The sequence below is a fragment of the Lynx rufus genome, unplaced genomic scaffold, assembly GCF_022079265.1.
Source record: "Lynx rufus isolate CCGP_SWC_20201006 ecotype Redwood Valley unplaced genomic scaffold, mLynRuf1.p SCAF_13, whole genome shotgun sequence".
NCBI classification, from domain to species: domain Eukaryota; kingdom Metazoa; phylum Chordata; class Mammalia; order Carnivora; family Felidae; genus Lynx; species Lynx rufus.
The window spans coordinates 40,402,150-40,420,623 of record NW_025814827.1 but is presented as its reverse complement, the minus strand read 5'-3'; the positions used below and the strand labels follow the sequence as shown (position 1 = coordinate 40,420,623).

Genomic DNA, 18,474 nt, shown 5'->3' with positions numbered 1-18,474 from the left:
TGCCATATCAGGGTATCTATCCAAAATAAATGAAATTACTATGTTGAAGAGTTACCTGCACTGCCATGTTCACTGCAATGTTATTTATAACAGTCAAGACATAAAAAAAACCTAAGTGTCCACTGACAGTTAAAAAAGTTGTGGTGTCTATATACAATGGAATACTATTCAGTCACAAAATGAAGGAAAATCCTGCCATTTGTGACAACACAGATGGACCCTGAGAGCATTATGCTAAGTGAAATAAAACAGAGAAAGACAAAACTATATAATGGAATCTAACAAGAGGCAAACTCCTAGAAAAAGAGATGAGATTTATGGTTACCAGAGTGGGGGTTGGGGAACGGGGAATTAGGTACAGGTGGTCAAAAGCGACCAACTTCAGTTAGAAGATAAGTCAGTATTGAGGATGTAATGTGTAATATCATGACTATAGGTAATCCTGCTATATGGTATATTTGAAAGTTGCTGTGAGAGTAAATCCTAAAAGTTTTCATCACAAGGAAACAACAATTTTTAATTAATATGAGACAGTAGATATTAACTAAATTTACCATGGTAATAATGTCACAATATATGTATGTCATTATGCTGTATGCCTTAAACTTACACAGTGTTGTATGCCCATTTTATCTCAATAAAACTTTAAAGAAAAAGAATATTGCAGCTGATCTCTGCTTATTACTCTTACATCTTACAGACTGGGAGAGACTGTAGCTAATGTTCCTCAGAAATCACAAGAAGCAAACAGGTTATCTAACAAAGTCAAGTCCAAAGTGAGAGGCAGAGTCTGAGAGACAGATTGACTGACTTGCACCAAGGCAGCTATAAAAATTCCTGGTGACCTCTCCCTGCCTGTTAATCAATATGCATCTATAACTGTTTCTGAAGCTTGAAGAATCAAGGAAGTTCTTCCTTAATATCCTAGACAACAATGCCATGAAACCAGAAGACAGAAAAGGAATATAATAGGTACTCCGTCAGTGTTTTTTAAATATAGAAAGCACAGTGCAGTCAATATAGGTACAGGCGATAGGAAATCTGTTACCTTAAAGGGGAAAAAAACCAGTTTAATAAGAGCTCACATAAGGCAGGAAAAATTGAGAGGCTGGAATTACATAGGAGATACCATTGTGACCCTTATGGTCTTCAAAAACAGGAAGTACCACTAAGATGCTTGAAGTAATCTCTCTTTTGGTATCACACTAATATCTCCTCCAGTAGCCACGGCAGAGGCTATGAAGTATGCCTCCCCAACACCAGAGTTTGGTCTCTGACTTATTCCCCATGAAATGGAACCACAGTTGTCCCAATTCATGTGTGTGACAAAAGAATTAAGATGGGTCTGGGCCGCCTTGTTGCCATGTGGGAGCAAGGATGTTCTCAAAAACATCAGCTGTAATATTCAAAAGGCTAACATGTGCGCCCTCTGACCAAGCAGAAGGGATCTGGGCATCACAGAGAAAATGACGACTGTATTTTGGAATATGCAGGGTATTTGGAGAGAGACGTGGAAAATAAGATGATACTAAAACAAGGACAGCCATGATACATTGTGAGGAAAGGTCACTGTAATGTACAGTTGAGTTTCCAGCGGTCTTCAAGTCTTCTCAGTTCAAATTATTATAGTCCTATATTGATGTTATTTTTCAATGACTAGATTATAAAACAAGGACACAAATTAGAAAGACTGTTTAGTTGGTAGGAGAACTCTGGATAACGTGTTTGGCCCTTGCTACTGATTTGTTAACATGGTGACCCCTGCTGTCCCTTACTGATGAACTACCATGGCGATTACCTTTAAAAAAAATCCATTCTGAAAAACTGTAGGGGCTCCATCTGGGACAGAATGCTGTGCAAGGTCTCATGGACTACAAACTGGACTTCCAGGAGCCGGGTGGCCCTAGCATCAGGGAGGTTGGGGACACTGGGGGTAGGGTGTCATCTCAGCCTGCCCCTGCTCTGGATGGGCAGGGGATGTGTGAGGAAAAGGTGGATTCAGCCCAAGACTCCTTTCCCAGATCAAGTGACTACATTTAGAGTAGATCTTATAAACATTTAAGTCTCTTGGAGGGATAGACACATGCAGGTTTGATAAAAACTGGATTATTTGGGGCTGGATATACCTGTGTGTGTGCTAGAACCTGAAGATAAATTAAAAGTAGCTCTTATTGGATGAAACATAGGTAAATGTCAAGGATGGAAAGGTCTTGATTACTTTGGCACATTTCTCAGGACACTGCAACTGCAATATCACTCTTCAAAAGAAGAGACTGGAAAAATTTAATACAAGAAATGAAAATAAAGTCTGTTTTTCTTCTGTTGGAATTACATTTTAGTAGATTACTACAGGGGAAAATAAATCAAGAAGGGCAGATACAAATAGATTCTTCTCATACAGGGGATAAGTTTGGAAAGACCAGTGCAAGTTGGGGAAATGCTGAGTGATGTCAGCAAAAAGAAAAATACCAAGGTTCATTAACAGAATTAAAATTAAGTTAATATATATTTCTAGAAGTGTACAAGTCCATGAGTGCTGAGGGACAGACAGACAAATGAGGGAAAGGGACCAGCAGGGCTGAGGAGTATTTTGCATTCCTGTGAGAACAAAAAATTAGGTGAAAGGAGTAATCAGTTGGAACTGGACCTCTCAGAACCAGGATTCAGCAGAGTGAACTTACCATTCCTGGTAAGCTCAATCTAAAAAAGTCTAATAAAAAATTACAAATGAAGTAAATAATGTTAGAGGTGAGGCAACCATGGCCTACCTAGGTAGCACCACTTGGGAGAGATACAGCAAGGAGTTTATGAGGGATCTGGGCCATAGGTAAAGATTGGGGTTATAAGACTAAGAAATGAAGTTCATTATCAACAGGTCAACCTGAGACTGCCTTCTTAAGAGGGCTTGGAAATACTGCCATCCTACTGTTTCTCCTACCAACTTCGACAAAAATCATGGATTTGTAGATCTCTATCTCTTTACCCTCCATACATCCAAGTGGCTGCCAGCAAGGAGTAATAAACAGGGAAACAGCAGTTGTTCATTCTCCTGGTGACCCAGGTCAATCGCCTAAGGTCAGAGAAGTGTGGCTCCTCCTACTGAGACTTGCCCCCAGGCCCTTTGCATCACCCTGGGGGCCAGGCCTGCCTGGGTGGGGTATAGGAGTAGAACAGGCAATCAACACCACCACAAAATTTGCAACTTGGAGGAGAGCAACAGATTCTGAAATGCATCTTGCTAAGTATTCACCCTCCATTCTCACCATTATTGGAAATCTCTAGAAACACGCAAATGGATCCATTTCAAGGCTGAGAGAAAGAATAGGAGTATGAGATAGTATACCATGCCAGGTCATCATTTCCCAAATTTGTACGAATCCTAAAACTGGATAAGGGTTTGCAACAATGTCCCTTTCCCAAGCTGCTATGGGAAAACCCCATGAGGGCAGGTCATAAAGTTGCCAGGGTCATATCATGGGAAGACAGTTTTATAGACTACTGGGGCAAAATACCTGCTTCTCTCCCCTCTGTCACTGGGCAAGAATGGCAAGTAGAGAGTGCTACATTAACTTTGAGAGAGTCAGTGCCACCGCGTTCTCAGCTTGATTAAAGGTGCATCAGTAATTGCACTCCAGTACCTGTACCCATTGGTAAGATAAAATTTGAAGATTTCTGGACCCCAGCAATAAATCACAAATTCCTAATACCAAGTCATAAACTTAAAAAAAAAAATAAACTATTTAAATATATACACAGAAGTTTTTTTTAAAGTACTGCATTCAACTTAGTTTTCTAAAATCTCACCAAGAGCCATGAAAACAGGTATTTTCAGGAACAGTCCTGCCATGAGTTCCCATCATTGGTCCCAGACCACCCCGACAGCAGTATTCAGGGGAAGAAGGCAGAGGAGGCACCTTCTCATGCCAACTCCCAAAGGCAGTTCTTCAGCAAAAACCTGTTGGGTGCTGGCCACACGGACATGGGAACAGCCCTTAATTCATTCTTTAGAACAACGTCTCCATTCTCCTGCCTGCCACCCTCCACCTCATCAAAGTAGATAAGCAGCAGAAAAATGGGGGCAGAGAACCCAGCCTCCAGCCGCACATCATTAATGACAAGGGAGCAGGCCACTCCTATTAACCCGCCTCTTCCACCTTTCTCTCCATAACAAACACAAAGGATGCACATAACCAGTGTCTAGAAACTCAGAAAATCCCTCCCCCACCCCCACCCCCTCGCAACAGAGGTGAGACCTGGAGTTATCTATCCACCAAGAAAGAGAACTACAACCAGCAAGGGCACCAACCCTCTGGGTTTCATCAGAAGAGAAGTTTGTAAAGCCAAGAGCTTTCAAGCCAAAACAGGTGTCTGGTGTTTGAGTAAAACTACTTAGAACCTGGAGTTCATAAGAAGAGGTCTTATGGGTTAAAAAAGTTCAAAAGCTGCTATGATTTCAACATCAGGAGCAAAAGTGATAATAAACATAGTGGCCAGTTTTACATTTTGCCCAATAAGGGCATTTTTTTTTTAAAGAAGAAAGTTATCACCTACATGATCACTATAATTTCAACAAAATGAATGAATCGATGAATCAACAAATCAATAAATAAACCCACTTGATAACCATCATCACAAAGACATAATCACAGAAAATAAAAAAGGTAGACTTCTCCATTCATAAAGTAACCTTAATGAGACAATCCCTATATTGTTATTTTCTTGCTGACTTGCAAATCATTTTTCCTAGGCAGACATGGGTCCCGGCACAGTGCCCTATGATGTTTCAGAGCCACTACTGAAGGGGCGGGTGCCTGGGGTGAATCAGTCAATAAAGTGTCTACTCTTGATTTTGGCTCAGGTTGTGATCTCCCGAATCGAGCCCTGGGTAGGGCTCAGCACTGACAGCGCAGAGCCTGCTTGGGATTATCTCTCTCCACCCTTCCCTCTCCCCATCCCTCTCAAAATAAATTAATAAACTTTTTTTTTTTTTTAAAGAGCCACTCATGTAGCTTCGAGGCCACATTTTGCTGACAGATGGACAGAGCACCAGCAGAGAGAGGCAGTGCACAGGCCAGAACTCCCAGCCCGTGCTGGCTGGGCACTTTCCCCTCTCCCACCAGCCTGGGTATTGGCACAGCAAACACCAGCAAAACCAGAAGCATCCTGCCATTCCTGCCCTCTGCAGAGCAGGGGCCTTTTTATCCCAAGGGCCCCGTACATCTTGTAGTTCTTATTCTTGCTTTCCATCAATTCCACTTGATCAAAACGCCAGGTTCTTCCATTCTAAAACCACACCGTTGTAATGGTAGGGTGGGGGTGCTACCAACAGGGTTTTTTACTCCACTGAGGACTGGAATGCCAGTTGAGATCTCTGGAACCAAGACAATTTTTCTTCACCAGAGTATCTACATAGGTGCTTTCATTAAACTTTCATGAAAGGGAAATAAGCTGGAGGCTTTTCTAGTTCATTCGGTTCCCCTACAAATATATAATTTAAACGCTGGTAGCTGTTAAAAAGTAAATTACACGATCAAAGGAAAAGTCTAATAAATAAACTGAGAGGTTTCTATTCTCCCAGGATTTCTTGAATTTCAAATGTGCTTCATTTTTAAGAGGTAAGCAAGGGTTTTAACCCAAAACATTTCCCCTAAATTCAAATATCATTAAAAAAATTTTTTTTTTATGTTTATTCATTTTGAAAGACAGCACAAGCAGGGGTGGGGCAGACAGAAAGGGGGACACAGAATCTGAAGCAGGCTCCAGGCTCTGAGATGTCAGCAAGAGCCCGACGCAGGGCTCGAACTCACGAACGGGGAGATAATGACCTGAGCTGAAGTCGGACGCTCAACTGACAGCCACCCAGGCGCCCCAATTCAAATGTCATTTAGAATTAAAACACGTTTCTAAAAATGCAGCTGAAATCCATTTTTACAACCCATCTCTACCCCTGCCCCCCAACTAAACAGTTATTTTTTAAAACCTTCAACAAAATCTTTCATCAACACCCCCCACGAGAATGCAACTATACACTTAACAGTATGGGCTAGAGAAAGCTTAGCTGCCCCAATCCCTCCTCACTCCTCTAAGAAACTTTAATAAAAATGTTTAATTTTTTATTGCAAACTAAAATGTAAGAAAACACAACACGGCACAAGAAATGACCTTTGGTTCAGCCATGGAGAAAAAGCTCAAGCTTTCTAAGATGACTGAGGTCATTACGACAAGACTAGACTAACAGAGCGTCAAATGTCAACAGCAAGAATGGCAAGAACTCCAGGGTTTGTGTGACATTAGCAAGGCTGAATGTTATCACATTTGCAAAACGCCACCAGGATCGCACAGCCATATCAATTTTAAATATGAGGCACCCGACTCAGAGTGAAAACATTTTCCCCAAGAAAAGGCAATTCCCCTAAAGCTGAAGCACTACATTCGGGAAAGAGGAGGAGGATTTGATCCTCTGGAACTTTAAAAATTCATTCTATGGGTTCTTTCACTTGAAAATGCTTCTATTCAGGATATGAAGAAACGTAAAAAGCTAGTTAACCTTAATGGTTGTTGCTAATTGTTGAAATTAACATTTCATTCTTCCGCTGGTTCATTTTGGGGATTGGATGAAAAAGGGAGAGACCATTCAACTAGCTTTTTCCATTTTTCCGATGAATTCCAGCCCTACGGAAAAGCAGAACTGGAATCGCATCATGGCACCAGAAGAGAGTGGAAGCACCGAGAAGCTGGCATTGAGGTAAGGCTGCACACTTCTGTCACTTCACCAAGTTCAAGCCTATGGCCACAGGCCATCCAGACCACACGCAGAATAAAAAAGGAGACTTGGAAAACTTTTCAACGTCTTAAAGAAGGAAAATGACTCCGCAGGCGACCCATTCTCCTAATTGCAGAGTGGCAGTTTAACAAGCTGCTTGACAATTAATTTTTAAGTATGCAGCCACGTCTAATTCCACAAGATTGAAGTGTGTGGTGCACAGGGTGGTTTTTTTTGTTTGTTGGTTGGTTTTAATTGCAGAGGCACAAATAATGGAAATTGCTCTGAACACTCACACGTGAGAAGCTCAGTTCATTACAAATAAGCTGGCGTCGGTTGTCCATTCAAAGTACATGTATATTAAAGCAGTGAAGGGGCGCCTGGGTGGCTCAGTCGGTTAAGCGTCCGACTTCAGCTCAGGTCACAATCTCACGGTCCGTGAGTTTGAGCCCCGCGTCAGGCTCTGGGCTGACGGCTCAGAGCCTGGAGCCTGCTTCCGATTCTGTGTCTCCCTCTCTCTCTGCCCCTCCCCCGTTCATGCTCTGTCTCTCTCTGTCTCAAAAATAAATAAACGTTAAAAAAAAATAAAAATAAAATTTTTTAAAGGCTGATTGTATGTTAGCCTCCTAGACATTTTAGCAACTAAAGTCAAGCATGATCTTATGTGCTCATGATATTATGTGTTCTGTCTTATATAAAGTGTAACATTAATATGGCAATCATAACATTAATGCATTTTACATGTTTTTTTTTTTTTAAGTAGTAGAAGTCTAACAATGATTAAGTTTTAGAGAAAACAAGAGCCCTTATCAGAAGGAGGGCAGCTGGTAATTATATTAATCAAGGCCTTTCATTTTTAGAAGCATTATGCCCATTCGTGTCAAAACCCACTTGGAACTTCTATGCACCCGGTTATGTAGCACAGCCCTCTCCTTCCTGTGAGGCATCCAAATATGAAAGGAGGGAGTGTAACAGAGATGAAGAGAAACCAATATACATTTTCAGCCCTTGTAGAGATTTCTCTCATTTACTTTTCACCCAACACTATGAGGTAGGTTGCATTCTGAAGATTCAGAAAGTAAGGTAATTTGCCCTGGAGCTCACCTGGACTGAAAACACATCTACCTGATTCTAAAGACTGACTTGTTCTCACTGCAAATTTCTGAGGGATGGTGGGATTGAGGGCTCAGAGGGAGATGGTAACATCTCTTTTAGTGCCATGTCCTACTGAAAGTGCTGGGTATTTCATATACTGTAGGTCCAATCAATCAATCAAAAATGTTAAAGCATTTTAATATTTGTATGCAGGGATTCTATCTCAAACTCCAGTCATTTAATTGGCCACAGGGCCAACATGTGTCTCTTGGTAATTTTCTCCCGAATAAAATCAGATAGGATTTAATCACAGTCAAATTGACCCATAGATGAATTTAGCTAGGGTGGACTCTGGGGGCACCAAACATTCTCTGCCTCCAAATCCTCATCATTTATTCTCCTTTTCAACATAAAGCTGGGTCCCACATGCTACTTGCTATAGCTACAGACACTTCAATAACAAACTCTATTGTTAAACAAAGCTGGACACCTTTGTTTTCTTTATTAGCAAGGGGAATTGCTGCAGAATTATAAATCCTTGCAAAAAGACTTCTGTACGCTCATCATGTGAATAAACAAACAACCAAAGTCATTTTTAAACATGTTCAGTTGCTGCACACCAGTGAACAGACACACCACACAAGGACCAATTTATGGCTAGAAGGAAAAATTACACTCTTCAAAGCATCCCATTTGGTGGCAGTCATGATCATTAGTGAAAGTAATATCTATTTAAAAGCAGTAAATGCCTATTTCCAAACAGAATGGACTGGCATACAAAGGAAGCGTCATCCCACTCAAGCATCCCCAGGCTTCCCAGAGAATCATTATGGTCTGTCATGTTAAGTCACTTCCTTTTTTTTTCCCTCTCCTCTTTTTCTTTTTTTTCCCCCTGCTGAATATCATCATCTAAAATCAAATTAAGTACTAATAGTAAATGTGCACAGAAATCACTTCAGGAAAGCAAAACAATCAGGCTCAAGAGGTTATATAAAAATACTCTTTCTCATGGTAAAGATCAAGAGCCCAGATGGAATTGTGACAACATTCCAAGAGGGTTACAGTAGCTGAGCTGAAGCTGTTATCCAGGTGACTAATTAAAAGAACCACCAACAAATAATAACGTCTTAATAATTTCAAGAGTACCATCTCCCATCTATCTGTACTCCAGCTCCCCTTTCAAGTCCCTTCCTTCCAGCTCTAAAATTGCTAGTCAAGGATGATGGTGAGGATAATAATAAATGTGTCAAGATGAGAAAAAACTATTATATTCTCTGTTTGGTAAAATAGCACAAAAAGGTGACATGACACACAGGAAATTTCAGAGTCTGACCCAACATGGGGATCAATGAATATTTAGTAATAAACACTGTGTATCATTTATTTTGGACTCGAGTTTTCGAAGAGAATGAATCACCCAGTAAGATTTAATGTACTGGTTTTTGAATATGGTCAATTAAAGATGGCCTCTGAAATATATAATTATATTGAGTAAACTTCTCCTACAACATGGCTGGTCTTTAAGGTAGGTCTTATTTGTATGCTCCAAAACTAAGTAGTCACTGTTACCAAGAGTCTTCACATTCTCTTCGGAAAATGAATTGCTAGGTATGCTTCTTTAAGACAGACCAAGTTACGACTGTAACTGCACGGCAATAAAGAGGAAGGATTACAACCAGAACTTCTGTACGTACTTTGTCATGCTAAATTAAAGAGTCTTTTCAAATACACTTTTTGACCAAATCTGGATAAAAGAATGCCCAAGAGATAATTCTCCAGTTAACATAGGATCTATCTTCCCAGTTTCTATCCTTGGGCCGTAAGTAGGCAGAGTCTAGCTGATCTTGGTTGAAACTCAAAGTGGTACTATTCCAAATCAACCAGCTCCTCCTCACCAAAGAGGTCTGTAAATGATGAGTTGTTAGTTTTGGAAAAAGAATGAGGAATTAAAAATTGATTTGTTCCACTGAGCTGAAGGGCATATGTCTATGGAGGAAAGCATGGGTACTAAGGTCAATGAGAGGGGGAAGTGAACACAGACTTCAGTGAACATCCAAAGAACAAAAACTCACCTGTGTTAATGCTCTACAGTACAAAACAAAGCTATTCTCGGGTGGCTGACAAAAGCATCTTATTTTAAACCACAAGAGTGAAGAATCACAAACACTGGTGTTAAGGACCCTAAGAAACAAATTAAACATTCTAATTTTATAGGTGACAACACTATGGCTCCAAGAGATGATAAGACTTGTGTAAGATCACTTTAAATGCTGGAAGATGACCCACATGTAAATACTGACTCCGTTGAGTCTATGATCATCATCTCTTTTACCATAAATGACACATTCCTTATTATGTATGAGTTCATTTGAGTCAAGTGAGAATAAACTGTGCTAGGTACTACAAATTGTTCCTATCTACATGCAGTTTACTCCCCAGTACAGGATGCAGAAAATTGGACTTGCAGTTACAGTACAGAATAAGAACTATTTACTCCCTGTTGCTCAAGCAAGGGCACCCATCCCAGACTTCTGGGGTCAATAAAGGCTTCTCAATAGATCTAATATTCAAACTGGTTCCTTGAAGGCAAAGTAGAGATTTTACAGGGGCAGAGAAACAGGAGGAGGAAGCTGTTCTAACAGGAGGGGGTAGCAGACACACAGGATCAGAGGCAAAAGAGTGCTGCTATATTAGAGGAAGTGAAAGGAATTCAATATGGCTGGAACACTGAGTGTCTGGGGGGAAGTGGTGAGGGACAGGGCAGGAAAGGTGAGCAGGGTGAACAAATCCAGAAAGCCTTTTTGTCTAGTTAAGGAATTTAGACTTTTTCTCAAGATAATGGGAAGACAAACAGTTTTAAAACAGGGAAGTAAAATGATTAGATCTGCATTTTGTAAAGAACATTAGGATAGCTCAATGAAATAAAATGGCAGCACGGGGGTGCATGTGTGGTTAAGTATAAAAGAAATCAAAGCAGTTAGTAAGCTGTTGGTGTAATCTGGAAGACAGGATAGTCATCTAGTGCAATATCTGAGGGGGATGGAAAGAGATATTTGTATTTGAGATATTCAGGCCACAGAATTAAAATACCCGATGATAAATAGATACAAATGGATGTGGGTCATTTGGGAAAGAATCAAAATTATTCTGAAGTCTGTGGTCAAAGACCTTCTGACACGGGAGCTATGGAGTACAGTCCCTCAGTTTTATAGTCAGGGACCATTCTTATAACAATAGAAAGTCAAGACAGCTCTATATTTTTTCATCATGAATGAAACTGTGGAGTCCCGGAAGGCAAAGACTGAATTCTACAGGATACTTCATTGGGGCAGTCATAAACCTCTGATGAGACTTTCCCAAGAAAAAAGAACTGCCCAACAAGCACCCTCCATCTCAACGCCCTTCTCACATTTTCTGGTGGATCATGGGTTAGGAAAGAGGAGTAGGTTCAATGTCCTATGGCCTGCGTATGCAGCGTAAATGGTGATATCTTCCATTTTCTGGTGGACGTTGGTTAATCCAAAGGAAGCAGGATTAGGGGTGGTCAATAAAAGAAATCAAACACAGAAAGATTTATGTGGATCAGCTCAAAGTCCTAAGGTTTTCCAGTTCAAAACTGGAGGAATGAAATGAAGTATGTACTTTTGGGCTACTGTGTGTCCCAATCCCCATTTAGGATGTAAATCAGGTACTCACCCCTTCGCCGCCATTTTCACCTGTATTGGCAAGCATTTCCTGCAGAGCTCTCACAGAGAGGGACTGTTCCAGCACAAAATTGCAGACGCAGAGATCTGGAGGAACATACTGTGGGAATAAAACCAGAATGAGGATACCTACTCATATCAGTAGGGGACCAATCACACAATAACATCTCAAGGGCAAAAAGCCTATGAATCAAAGTGACAGGTGGGTGGGTAGGTGGGTGGGTGGGTGGGTGGATGAATGAATGAATAGGAATATAAAAGGTAGCCTCCTCTTATTCAAGTTAAGATGGGTTTCAAGCTGACTTCTAAAGGATGAGGAGAAGAAAATGTCTAAGTCTCAAGGAAACAGTGACCAAGATGCCAGGAGCAACTTCAGTGAGGCTGGTAGTACACATAGAAGAACACACATACAGCCTTGCTGAAGAAGGCAAAGTAAAGATATACTGATCTACACTGATGCCTGAGTAGGACCAAAGGAAGAGGGCCACTGAGATATCATTCACAATAATTTGTAAGAGGACAGTGGACACACCACAGTTTGGCTCTAGACAGTAGTGACACGATAGGTAATCTATTTACTTGTTAAGAAAACCTGGATACTGGGGTGCCTGGGTGCCTCAGCTGGTTGAGTGTCTGACTCTTGGTTTCATCTTGGGTCATGGTCCCACAGTTTGTGGGTTTTAGCCCTGCATCAGGCTCTGCGCTGGCAGTGCAGAACCTGCATGGGGTTCTCTCTCTCTCCACCCCTCCCCTGCTCTCTCTCAACATAAATAAAAGAAAAATAAAGAAGAAAACCTGGATACTGCACTATAAAAAGGAGCATTAGAGGGGATTAAGAGCTATATAAATATAATTCTGAACAAGCAATGTCCAGAACTAAAAGAACTGATGGCCCCTACAACAATCATTCTAATTTATTATGTGCTCCAGTGATATTAATATTTGTACTTGTTCTGGAACATTTCTCAACAATAGTTAAAGACAGCCTTTGCTGCATACTGACTAGTAATAGCTAATGCTCACTGACTATTTTCTCTGTGCCAGGCCCTGTTTTAGGTGCTTTGAATATATTAGCCCATTTAATCCTTACAACCACCCTGTATGATAGGAATTATTCACATTCCAGTTTACAGCCAAGGAAACTAAGGAACAGAGAAGTTAGGTCACATGCCTAAGGTCATGGCTTCTATTTGGCAAAGTTGGATTCAAATCCAGGCAGTCTGTCCCCAAAGTCTATACACTTAACCCTACACGATTCTTGCCACTGATGGAAATATTAAAGACATTTTTCACCACTAGAATGTTTTCAATCAGCAAATATTTAAGTATTACATTTATATAAAACACAGCACAGGGTATTGAGAAGGATACAAAGACACCCAAAATCATTGCTCTGTAGGAGTTTACAATCCAGTTTCATGATATACCATCTTTCTTAGGAAAATAGCTTATAATCACTTTGCATGCCAAGCCTTTGTTTCCGACAGGATACTGGAGAACACTGACACTAGAAGAGGAGAACAGGAATGAGGAATGAGGGCCAGAAGTCACCAACAGCTTATGTCTAACACTCAGACAGGTAGAGCTGTTTCCATGGAGCTCCAATTTAAAAGATCAAGCCAGCCTGTTCCTAAAGCACAGATAACCTCTCTGACTTCAACATTTTCTTTTTTAAAATAATGAAATGGTAATCTCTAAGTTTCCTTTAATTGGAGGCATTTTGTATACTCTTCAGCCCTCTTCCCTCTTCTTCTTGGGAAGAACAACATAAAATGATGTTCTACTTGGGCCTATTATCTCCCTTCATTAAAGTTTCCAGACCCCCAGGCCAAGAATGTGTAACCCTATCCCATTTTGAGGACTTTTCCACTAAGTACATTTCTCCTCAGGGTCCCCATATTCTGAAATCTTAAAAACCTAGTCTTCCTAGAATTCTGGTATTACACAAAATAGCCCAATTCTTTTTATGAAAGTTATGATAGGAGAAACTACCAGGACACTACAGCTTTTTTTTTTTTTTTTAAATATATATATTCCTTGCTTTGTTTTCAAAGTCTGTTCTTGCCGCAGGTAATTAACTCATCTGTATGGGACTTGAGCAAGCAAGCAACTGTTAATGCAGGGCAGAGTGTCATGTCCACAAAGGGTTTCTGGAGCACAGAGAGCATCATTTTAAGCAGCATACAATATGATAAAGCATTTCCCTAAAGGCTTTACGCCATAAACATATATCACTCAGCTCAGTTTCCCCAAATATGGTGCCATCGCAGAGAATTTTACAGAGATTTTTTTTTTTTTCCCACCACTTTGTCTACCCAGATCTCAGGTCACCAGAATAGGAAGCAAAAGGACCGGAGTTTGAGTGTTTCTTCCTCTTCACTAAAGCATGTGGTTTGGAGATTTTCTATTTAGGAAGGTCTGCAGTTACGGTTGGTACTTTAAAGGGCACTTTTTGGCTAATTCAACATTCACACTCACTTTTACAACCACCATATCTAGCCCACTCTCCTTTGACAAAAACTTTCACAGTCCTCAGAGCTAGAGATCCCGCCCTGACAGGAGACCAGGGGATTCGAAGTCCCCCTTCTTTCTCTCCTGGGTCTGGTCCACAGGAGCACTCCCCCAGCACTGCCATCATCTACTCTGATGGAGGACCACCAATAATACGGAGACTAGACATGCCCCAATTATGATTTTCTTTTCCTTCCAGATACTAAAAGCCCTAAGGTGGTCATGACTTAACTGCTGGTACAGATGGGCACACTGAAATGCGAGAGAGAGGGCACAAGGAGAAAGCACCTCAAATGAGAGCACTGTACCTGCACTGGCTTACACAGTTCCCTTACAGTTAGTTCAGTGTCTCTATCACTCAAGTGTGGCCCCTTCCTGGAGCCCACGCTTGGGGTTAAGTTCACACTGGTCTAACAGCACACAGAGCAACACGTGGGCAGTGGCAAGGGAGAAGACGGGGCAACAGGAGTATCTGGAGGAAAACAAAATGCAAGTAGTAACTTGTAACATAAACGGAGTCCAGAGCACAGAACCATCTGACCTGCTACCTCAGCTGCCATCCTTAATTAAACTCCACACAGGCCTCAGGTCCCACCTCCACGTTCTTTAAGAATGAGCAAAGGCCACTGGTCCATCAAAGCTAATTTGTTTGCAGCGAGCGAGTCCCCTAGGAGGTCAGCTCATTGTCTCTGTGCTCTGGAGCCTGTGCCTCAGTCACTCTGCCTGGCAGGCATGCGGCATGTGTTTACAGATTCTCAGCACGGAGAGAAGGGCTCTGTTGACATCTGTTCTGAAATAGCTCTTCATCTCTCTTCCCAGCCCTGTCCTTTGCCTGGAGATGCACTCCATTCTCAAATGTCCTACAGAAAACCTTGAGATTCCAGGGCGCGGAGAAAGCCAGGAACTAGGTATTAATTTAGCTCTGCTATGGAAAGTCAAAGAAGGGAAGGCCTACGGACTTCCCATTTTCCATAAATCTATGTAACATCTTCCTCACTGCACTCAACATGTTTTTTCTGGGGCTCACTAAAACCAAGATGGTGGCAATCTGATAAGCTCATCGTTAAATTCACATAGCATTTTTCTACCTAGCACCTCACAACATGCACTCAGCACTGTGCTAGCTTGTTCTAGCCAAGCTCTGGGGGATATGAAGAAGGGAGTCAGTTACAAGGAGGGCTGTCACCCCTCTACTACACTGTTAACCACACTCTGTTCCGGTTACAGGATTCTTTATACAGTACAGTCTATTTCACTAGGTTGTGGGAATCTTGAAAAATCTGTGTCTTTTTCTATTTTTGGTATCCCCAGTACAAAAAAGAGCAAGTACTCAACTTCAGTCTTCTTGAATTGAGTGTGTCCTAGAAGACTACCTGAGAGTACGTGGCTCATGGTGGCTGTGGGTTCATACAAACTGTACTGAGCACTCACCTGCCTGGCTGGACCCTTTCGCCAACTGTTTCATTATCTCGGCTCTTGTTCAACTTCTCTGTTTATCCAGTTCTCACACGGTCATGCCTTAATGATACCCCCTAGAAGTGTTATCAATAGCTCTGAATTAAAATATAGGTCCTATTAGTTAATAGTGAATACTCTAGCCTAGGAATGTCTGAGGTCCTGTAACTGTTCAACTGCTTATTGGTTTAGTGAGGATAAGCAGGTACCTTAGTTTCTCTGTGCCTCAGTTTCCTTATCTGTAAAATAGAGATATTATAGTAACCACTTCTCAGAATGACACTTTTTGTTTAAAGAACTTAAAATAGGGTCTGCTACATAGAAATAATAAATGTCAGGGGTGCCTGGGTGGCTCAGTCAGTGAAGTGTCCAACTCTTGATCTCAGCTCAGGTCATGATCTCACAGTTCGTGGGTTCAAGCCCTGTGTCAGGCTCTGCACTGACACCATGAAGCCTGCCTGGGATTCTCTTTCCCTCTCTTGGCCCAGCCCCTGCTGTCTTTCTTGCACTTGCTCAAAATAAACTTAAATAACGTCAGATATTATCCATCACAGAGCAGTGAAATCAAAACATCAATAACTCACTTAAATGTTCATTTATAGATCTAGTGTAGTTGAAGTTCTTATTTTGTTTAAGGATAAGGCAAATTCCCCACCCTTCAAGGTTGTGTGGTCAAGGGGGGTATCAGGGAAGCCAATGGACAATTTCCAAAGTAGGTTTCGATAGTCCCAGGGTGAATAAGAAAACAAGTGAGGAAGCATACAGAATTTAATGTGACTGGGGTGGAAAGATGGGAAGGAGTGGGGGAAGGGGGAGGAGGGGGAAGGAAACAAAGGGAGGTGAGAAGTAAGGCTGAGGAAGAAGTAAGCATTAGACCAAGAGGGTCCTGAGTTCTCTTGTCAAGGAGTTTGGACTTTATCTTCAGAGCAATAGAACACCATTAAAGGAAGTTATGCTGAAGGTCATCTAACCAAACTTTCAGCTTTGAAAGACCATTGTGGGTCTAGTCTGAAGGAGGCTAGACCAAGGCAGAGAAACTAATTACGAGGTTGTTGCCATAAACTGGTTATGAGGTGAGAATAGCACAACTTACAGTAATCACACTGGAGTTGGAAATAAGAGAATGAGTTTGAAAAATCTTGAGAAGGTAGGAGAGATAAGACCTGATGATCAGTTGGATATAGGAGATGAAAAAGGCAAAGACGACAGATGTTTCTAGGATGAGAAAGAGTGTAAAAAGGGTAGGAATCAGCAAGAATAAGCCACACCAAGTATCCTAAGAACCACAGAGACCGTAGTTACACTTGGCAAATTGTCCACTGGACTCTCCCTTTTGGGCCAACAGAATGATGACGGGAGAGTGGCTGTGTATGGGTATGCCCACAGATGTCAGCAGAGTAAGGCTCATCTGGAAAAAGAGTGGGGATATGTGAAAATAACATATATTCTCCATAGGAGAATTCCTCGAGACCCAGCCACCAGTCAGCTCAATTAACCTCACTTTCCTTTCCCATGTCCATTTAAGCCGTCAGCCGGTATTAGGAGAGCCTAACAACATTCAGTACTGCACTAGCTGCTGTGGGGAACAAAAGACAAAAGGCAGAGTTTCTGTCCTTTAAGGAGTTTTTAACCTATTTGAAGAGACATCTACTGTACATGAAACTTTATAAAACAATGAGAAAGAATATTCAATGCTAAACTGAGGGGTATGAGTGATACTTCCTGCAACACACACAGCCTTCTTAGCAATGTTGTGATTAGGAAAGCCCAGCCCAGACGGGAGGTTGGCCTCAAGAAAGTTTTTGTGCACAAGAAGTTCCTGGCACATAAAAAGAAACACAAATTTTTGTTTAACAATGCACAAGATGCGAGAGTTATTTTTTCCATTTTCTTGTGTGTATTCCTCTCTTCTGTTTATAGAACATTATGTTTTTTTTTAATTTTTAAAAATCTTTTTATTTATTTTTGAGAGAGAGAGAAAGAGAGAGAGAGAGAGACAGAGTGCGAGCGGAGTAAGAACAGAGAGAGAGGGAGACAAAGAATCTGAAGCAGGCTCTAGGCTCTGAGCTGTCAGCACAAAGCCCGACAAGGGGCTCGAACTGTGAGATCATGACCTGAGCTGAAGTCGGATGCTTAACTGACTGAGCCACCCAGGTGCCTTCCTCCCTTCTGTTTACAATTTCATTAATGAAAGCAGCATTTTTAAGTTAGGAGCTTCATAGAACCTCTGTCTTTACTTTGCTTTTTTCACCCACCTCCTTAAAGGAAAAAGTCAAGCACTTGCAAGTATCATGAGTCAGTACAGGGAGGGCACAGAGAAAAGAGAAAGAATAACTTCTGTTTACTAGTTTTTCTACATATACCTCCCACTCCAGTCCCAGGACTGAGCAGTTAGATGCATGAGCTTGAGGCTGTATTATACTTATGTGCTGATGAGTTTTTTTTTTAATTTTTTTTTTCAACGTTTATTTATTTTTGGGACAGAAAGAGGCAGAGCATGAACGGGGGAGGGGCAGAGAGAGAGGGAGACACAGAATCAGAAACAGGCTCCAGGCTCTGAGCCATCAGCCCAGAGCCTGACGCGGGGCTCGAACTCACGGACCGCGAGATCGTGACCTGGCTGAAGTCGGACGCTTAACCGACTGTGCCACCCAGGCACCCCAGTGCTGATGAGTTTATATGGACTCAGCCCCAGTGCAATGGATAGGCCATTACTAATTCCAGTTATCTGGGGGAGAAGTAGTGACTGTAAAAACAGAGGCCAAAACTAAGTAGTCAGAGCTGAAGTAGCTGAGCGAAGTGCATCTCACATTCTTTGATCCACATTATGAAGAAATCAGCATAGCCAGTGGGAAGTTCTTGGGCAGATGGTACAGAAGCATCCAACCAACGATAGGTCTGAAGGTAGGAAGTAAGGGACCCAGACAGCTCATTCTTTCCTCTGGG

The 18,474-nt window shown here is 41.6% G+C and overlaps 1 protein-coding gene across 1 annotated transcript in view; it reads right to left on the bottom strand.

Moving 5' to 3' along the window:
• The window catches only part of RYR3 (ryanodine receptor 3), a 365,900-nt gene that overhangs the window by 312,944 nt on the left and 34,482 nt on the right, over positions 1–18,474 (bottom strand). The window contains exon 3 of the mRNA XM_047075357.1: positions 11,555–11,662. Within this exon, the coding sequence (XP_046931313.1) occupies positions 11,555–11,662 (108 nt within the window). The remainder of the gene's footprint in view (positions 1–11,554; positions 11,663–18,474) is intronic.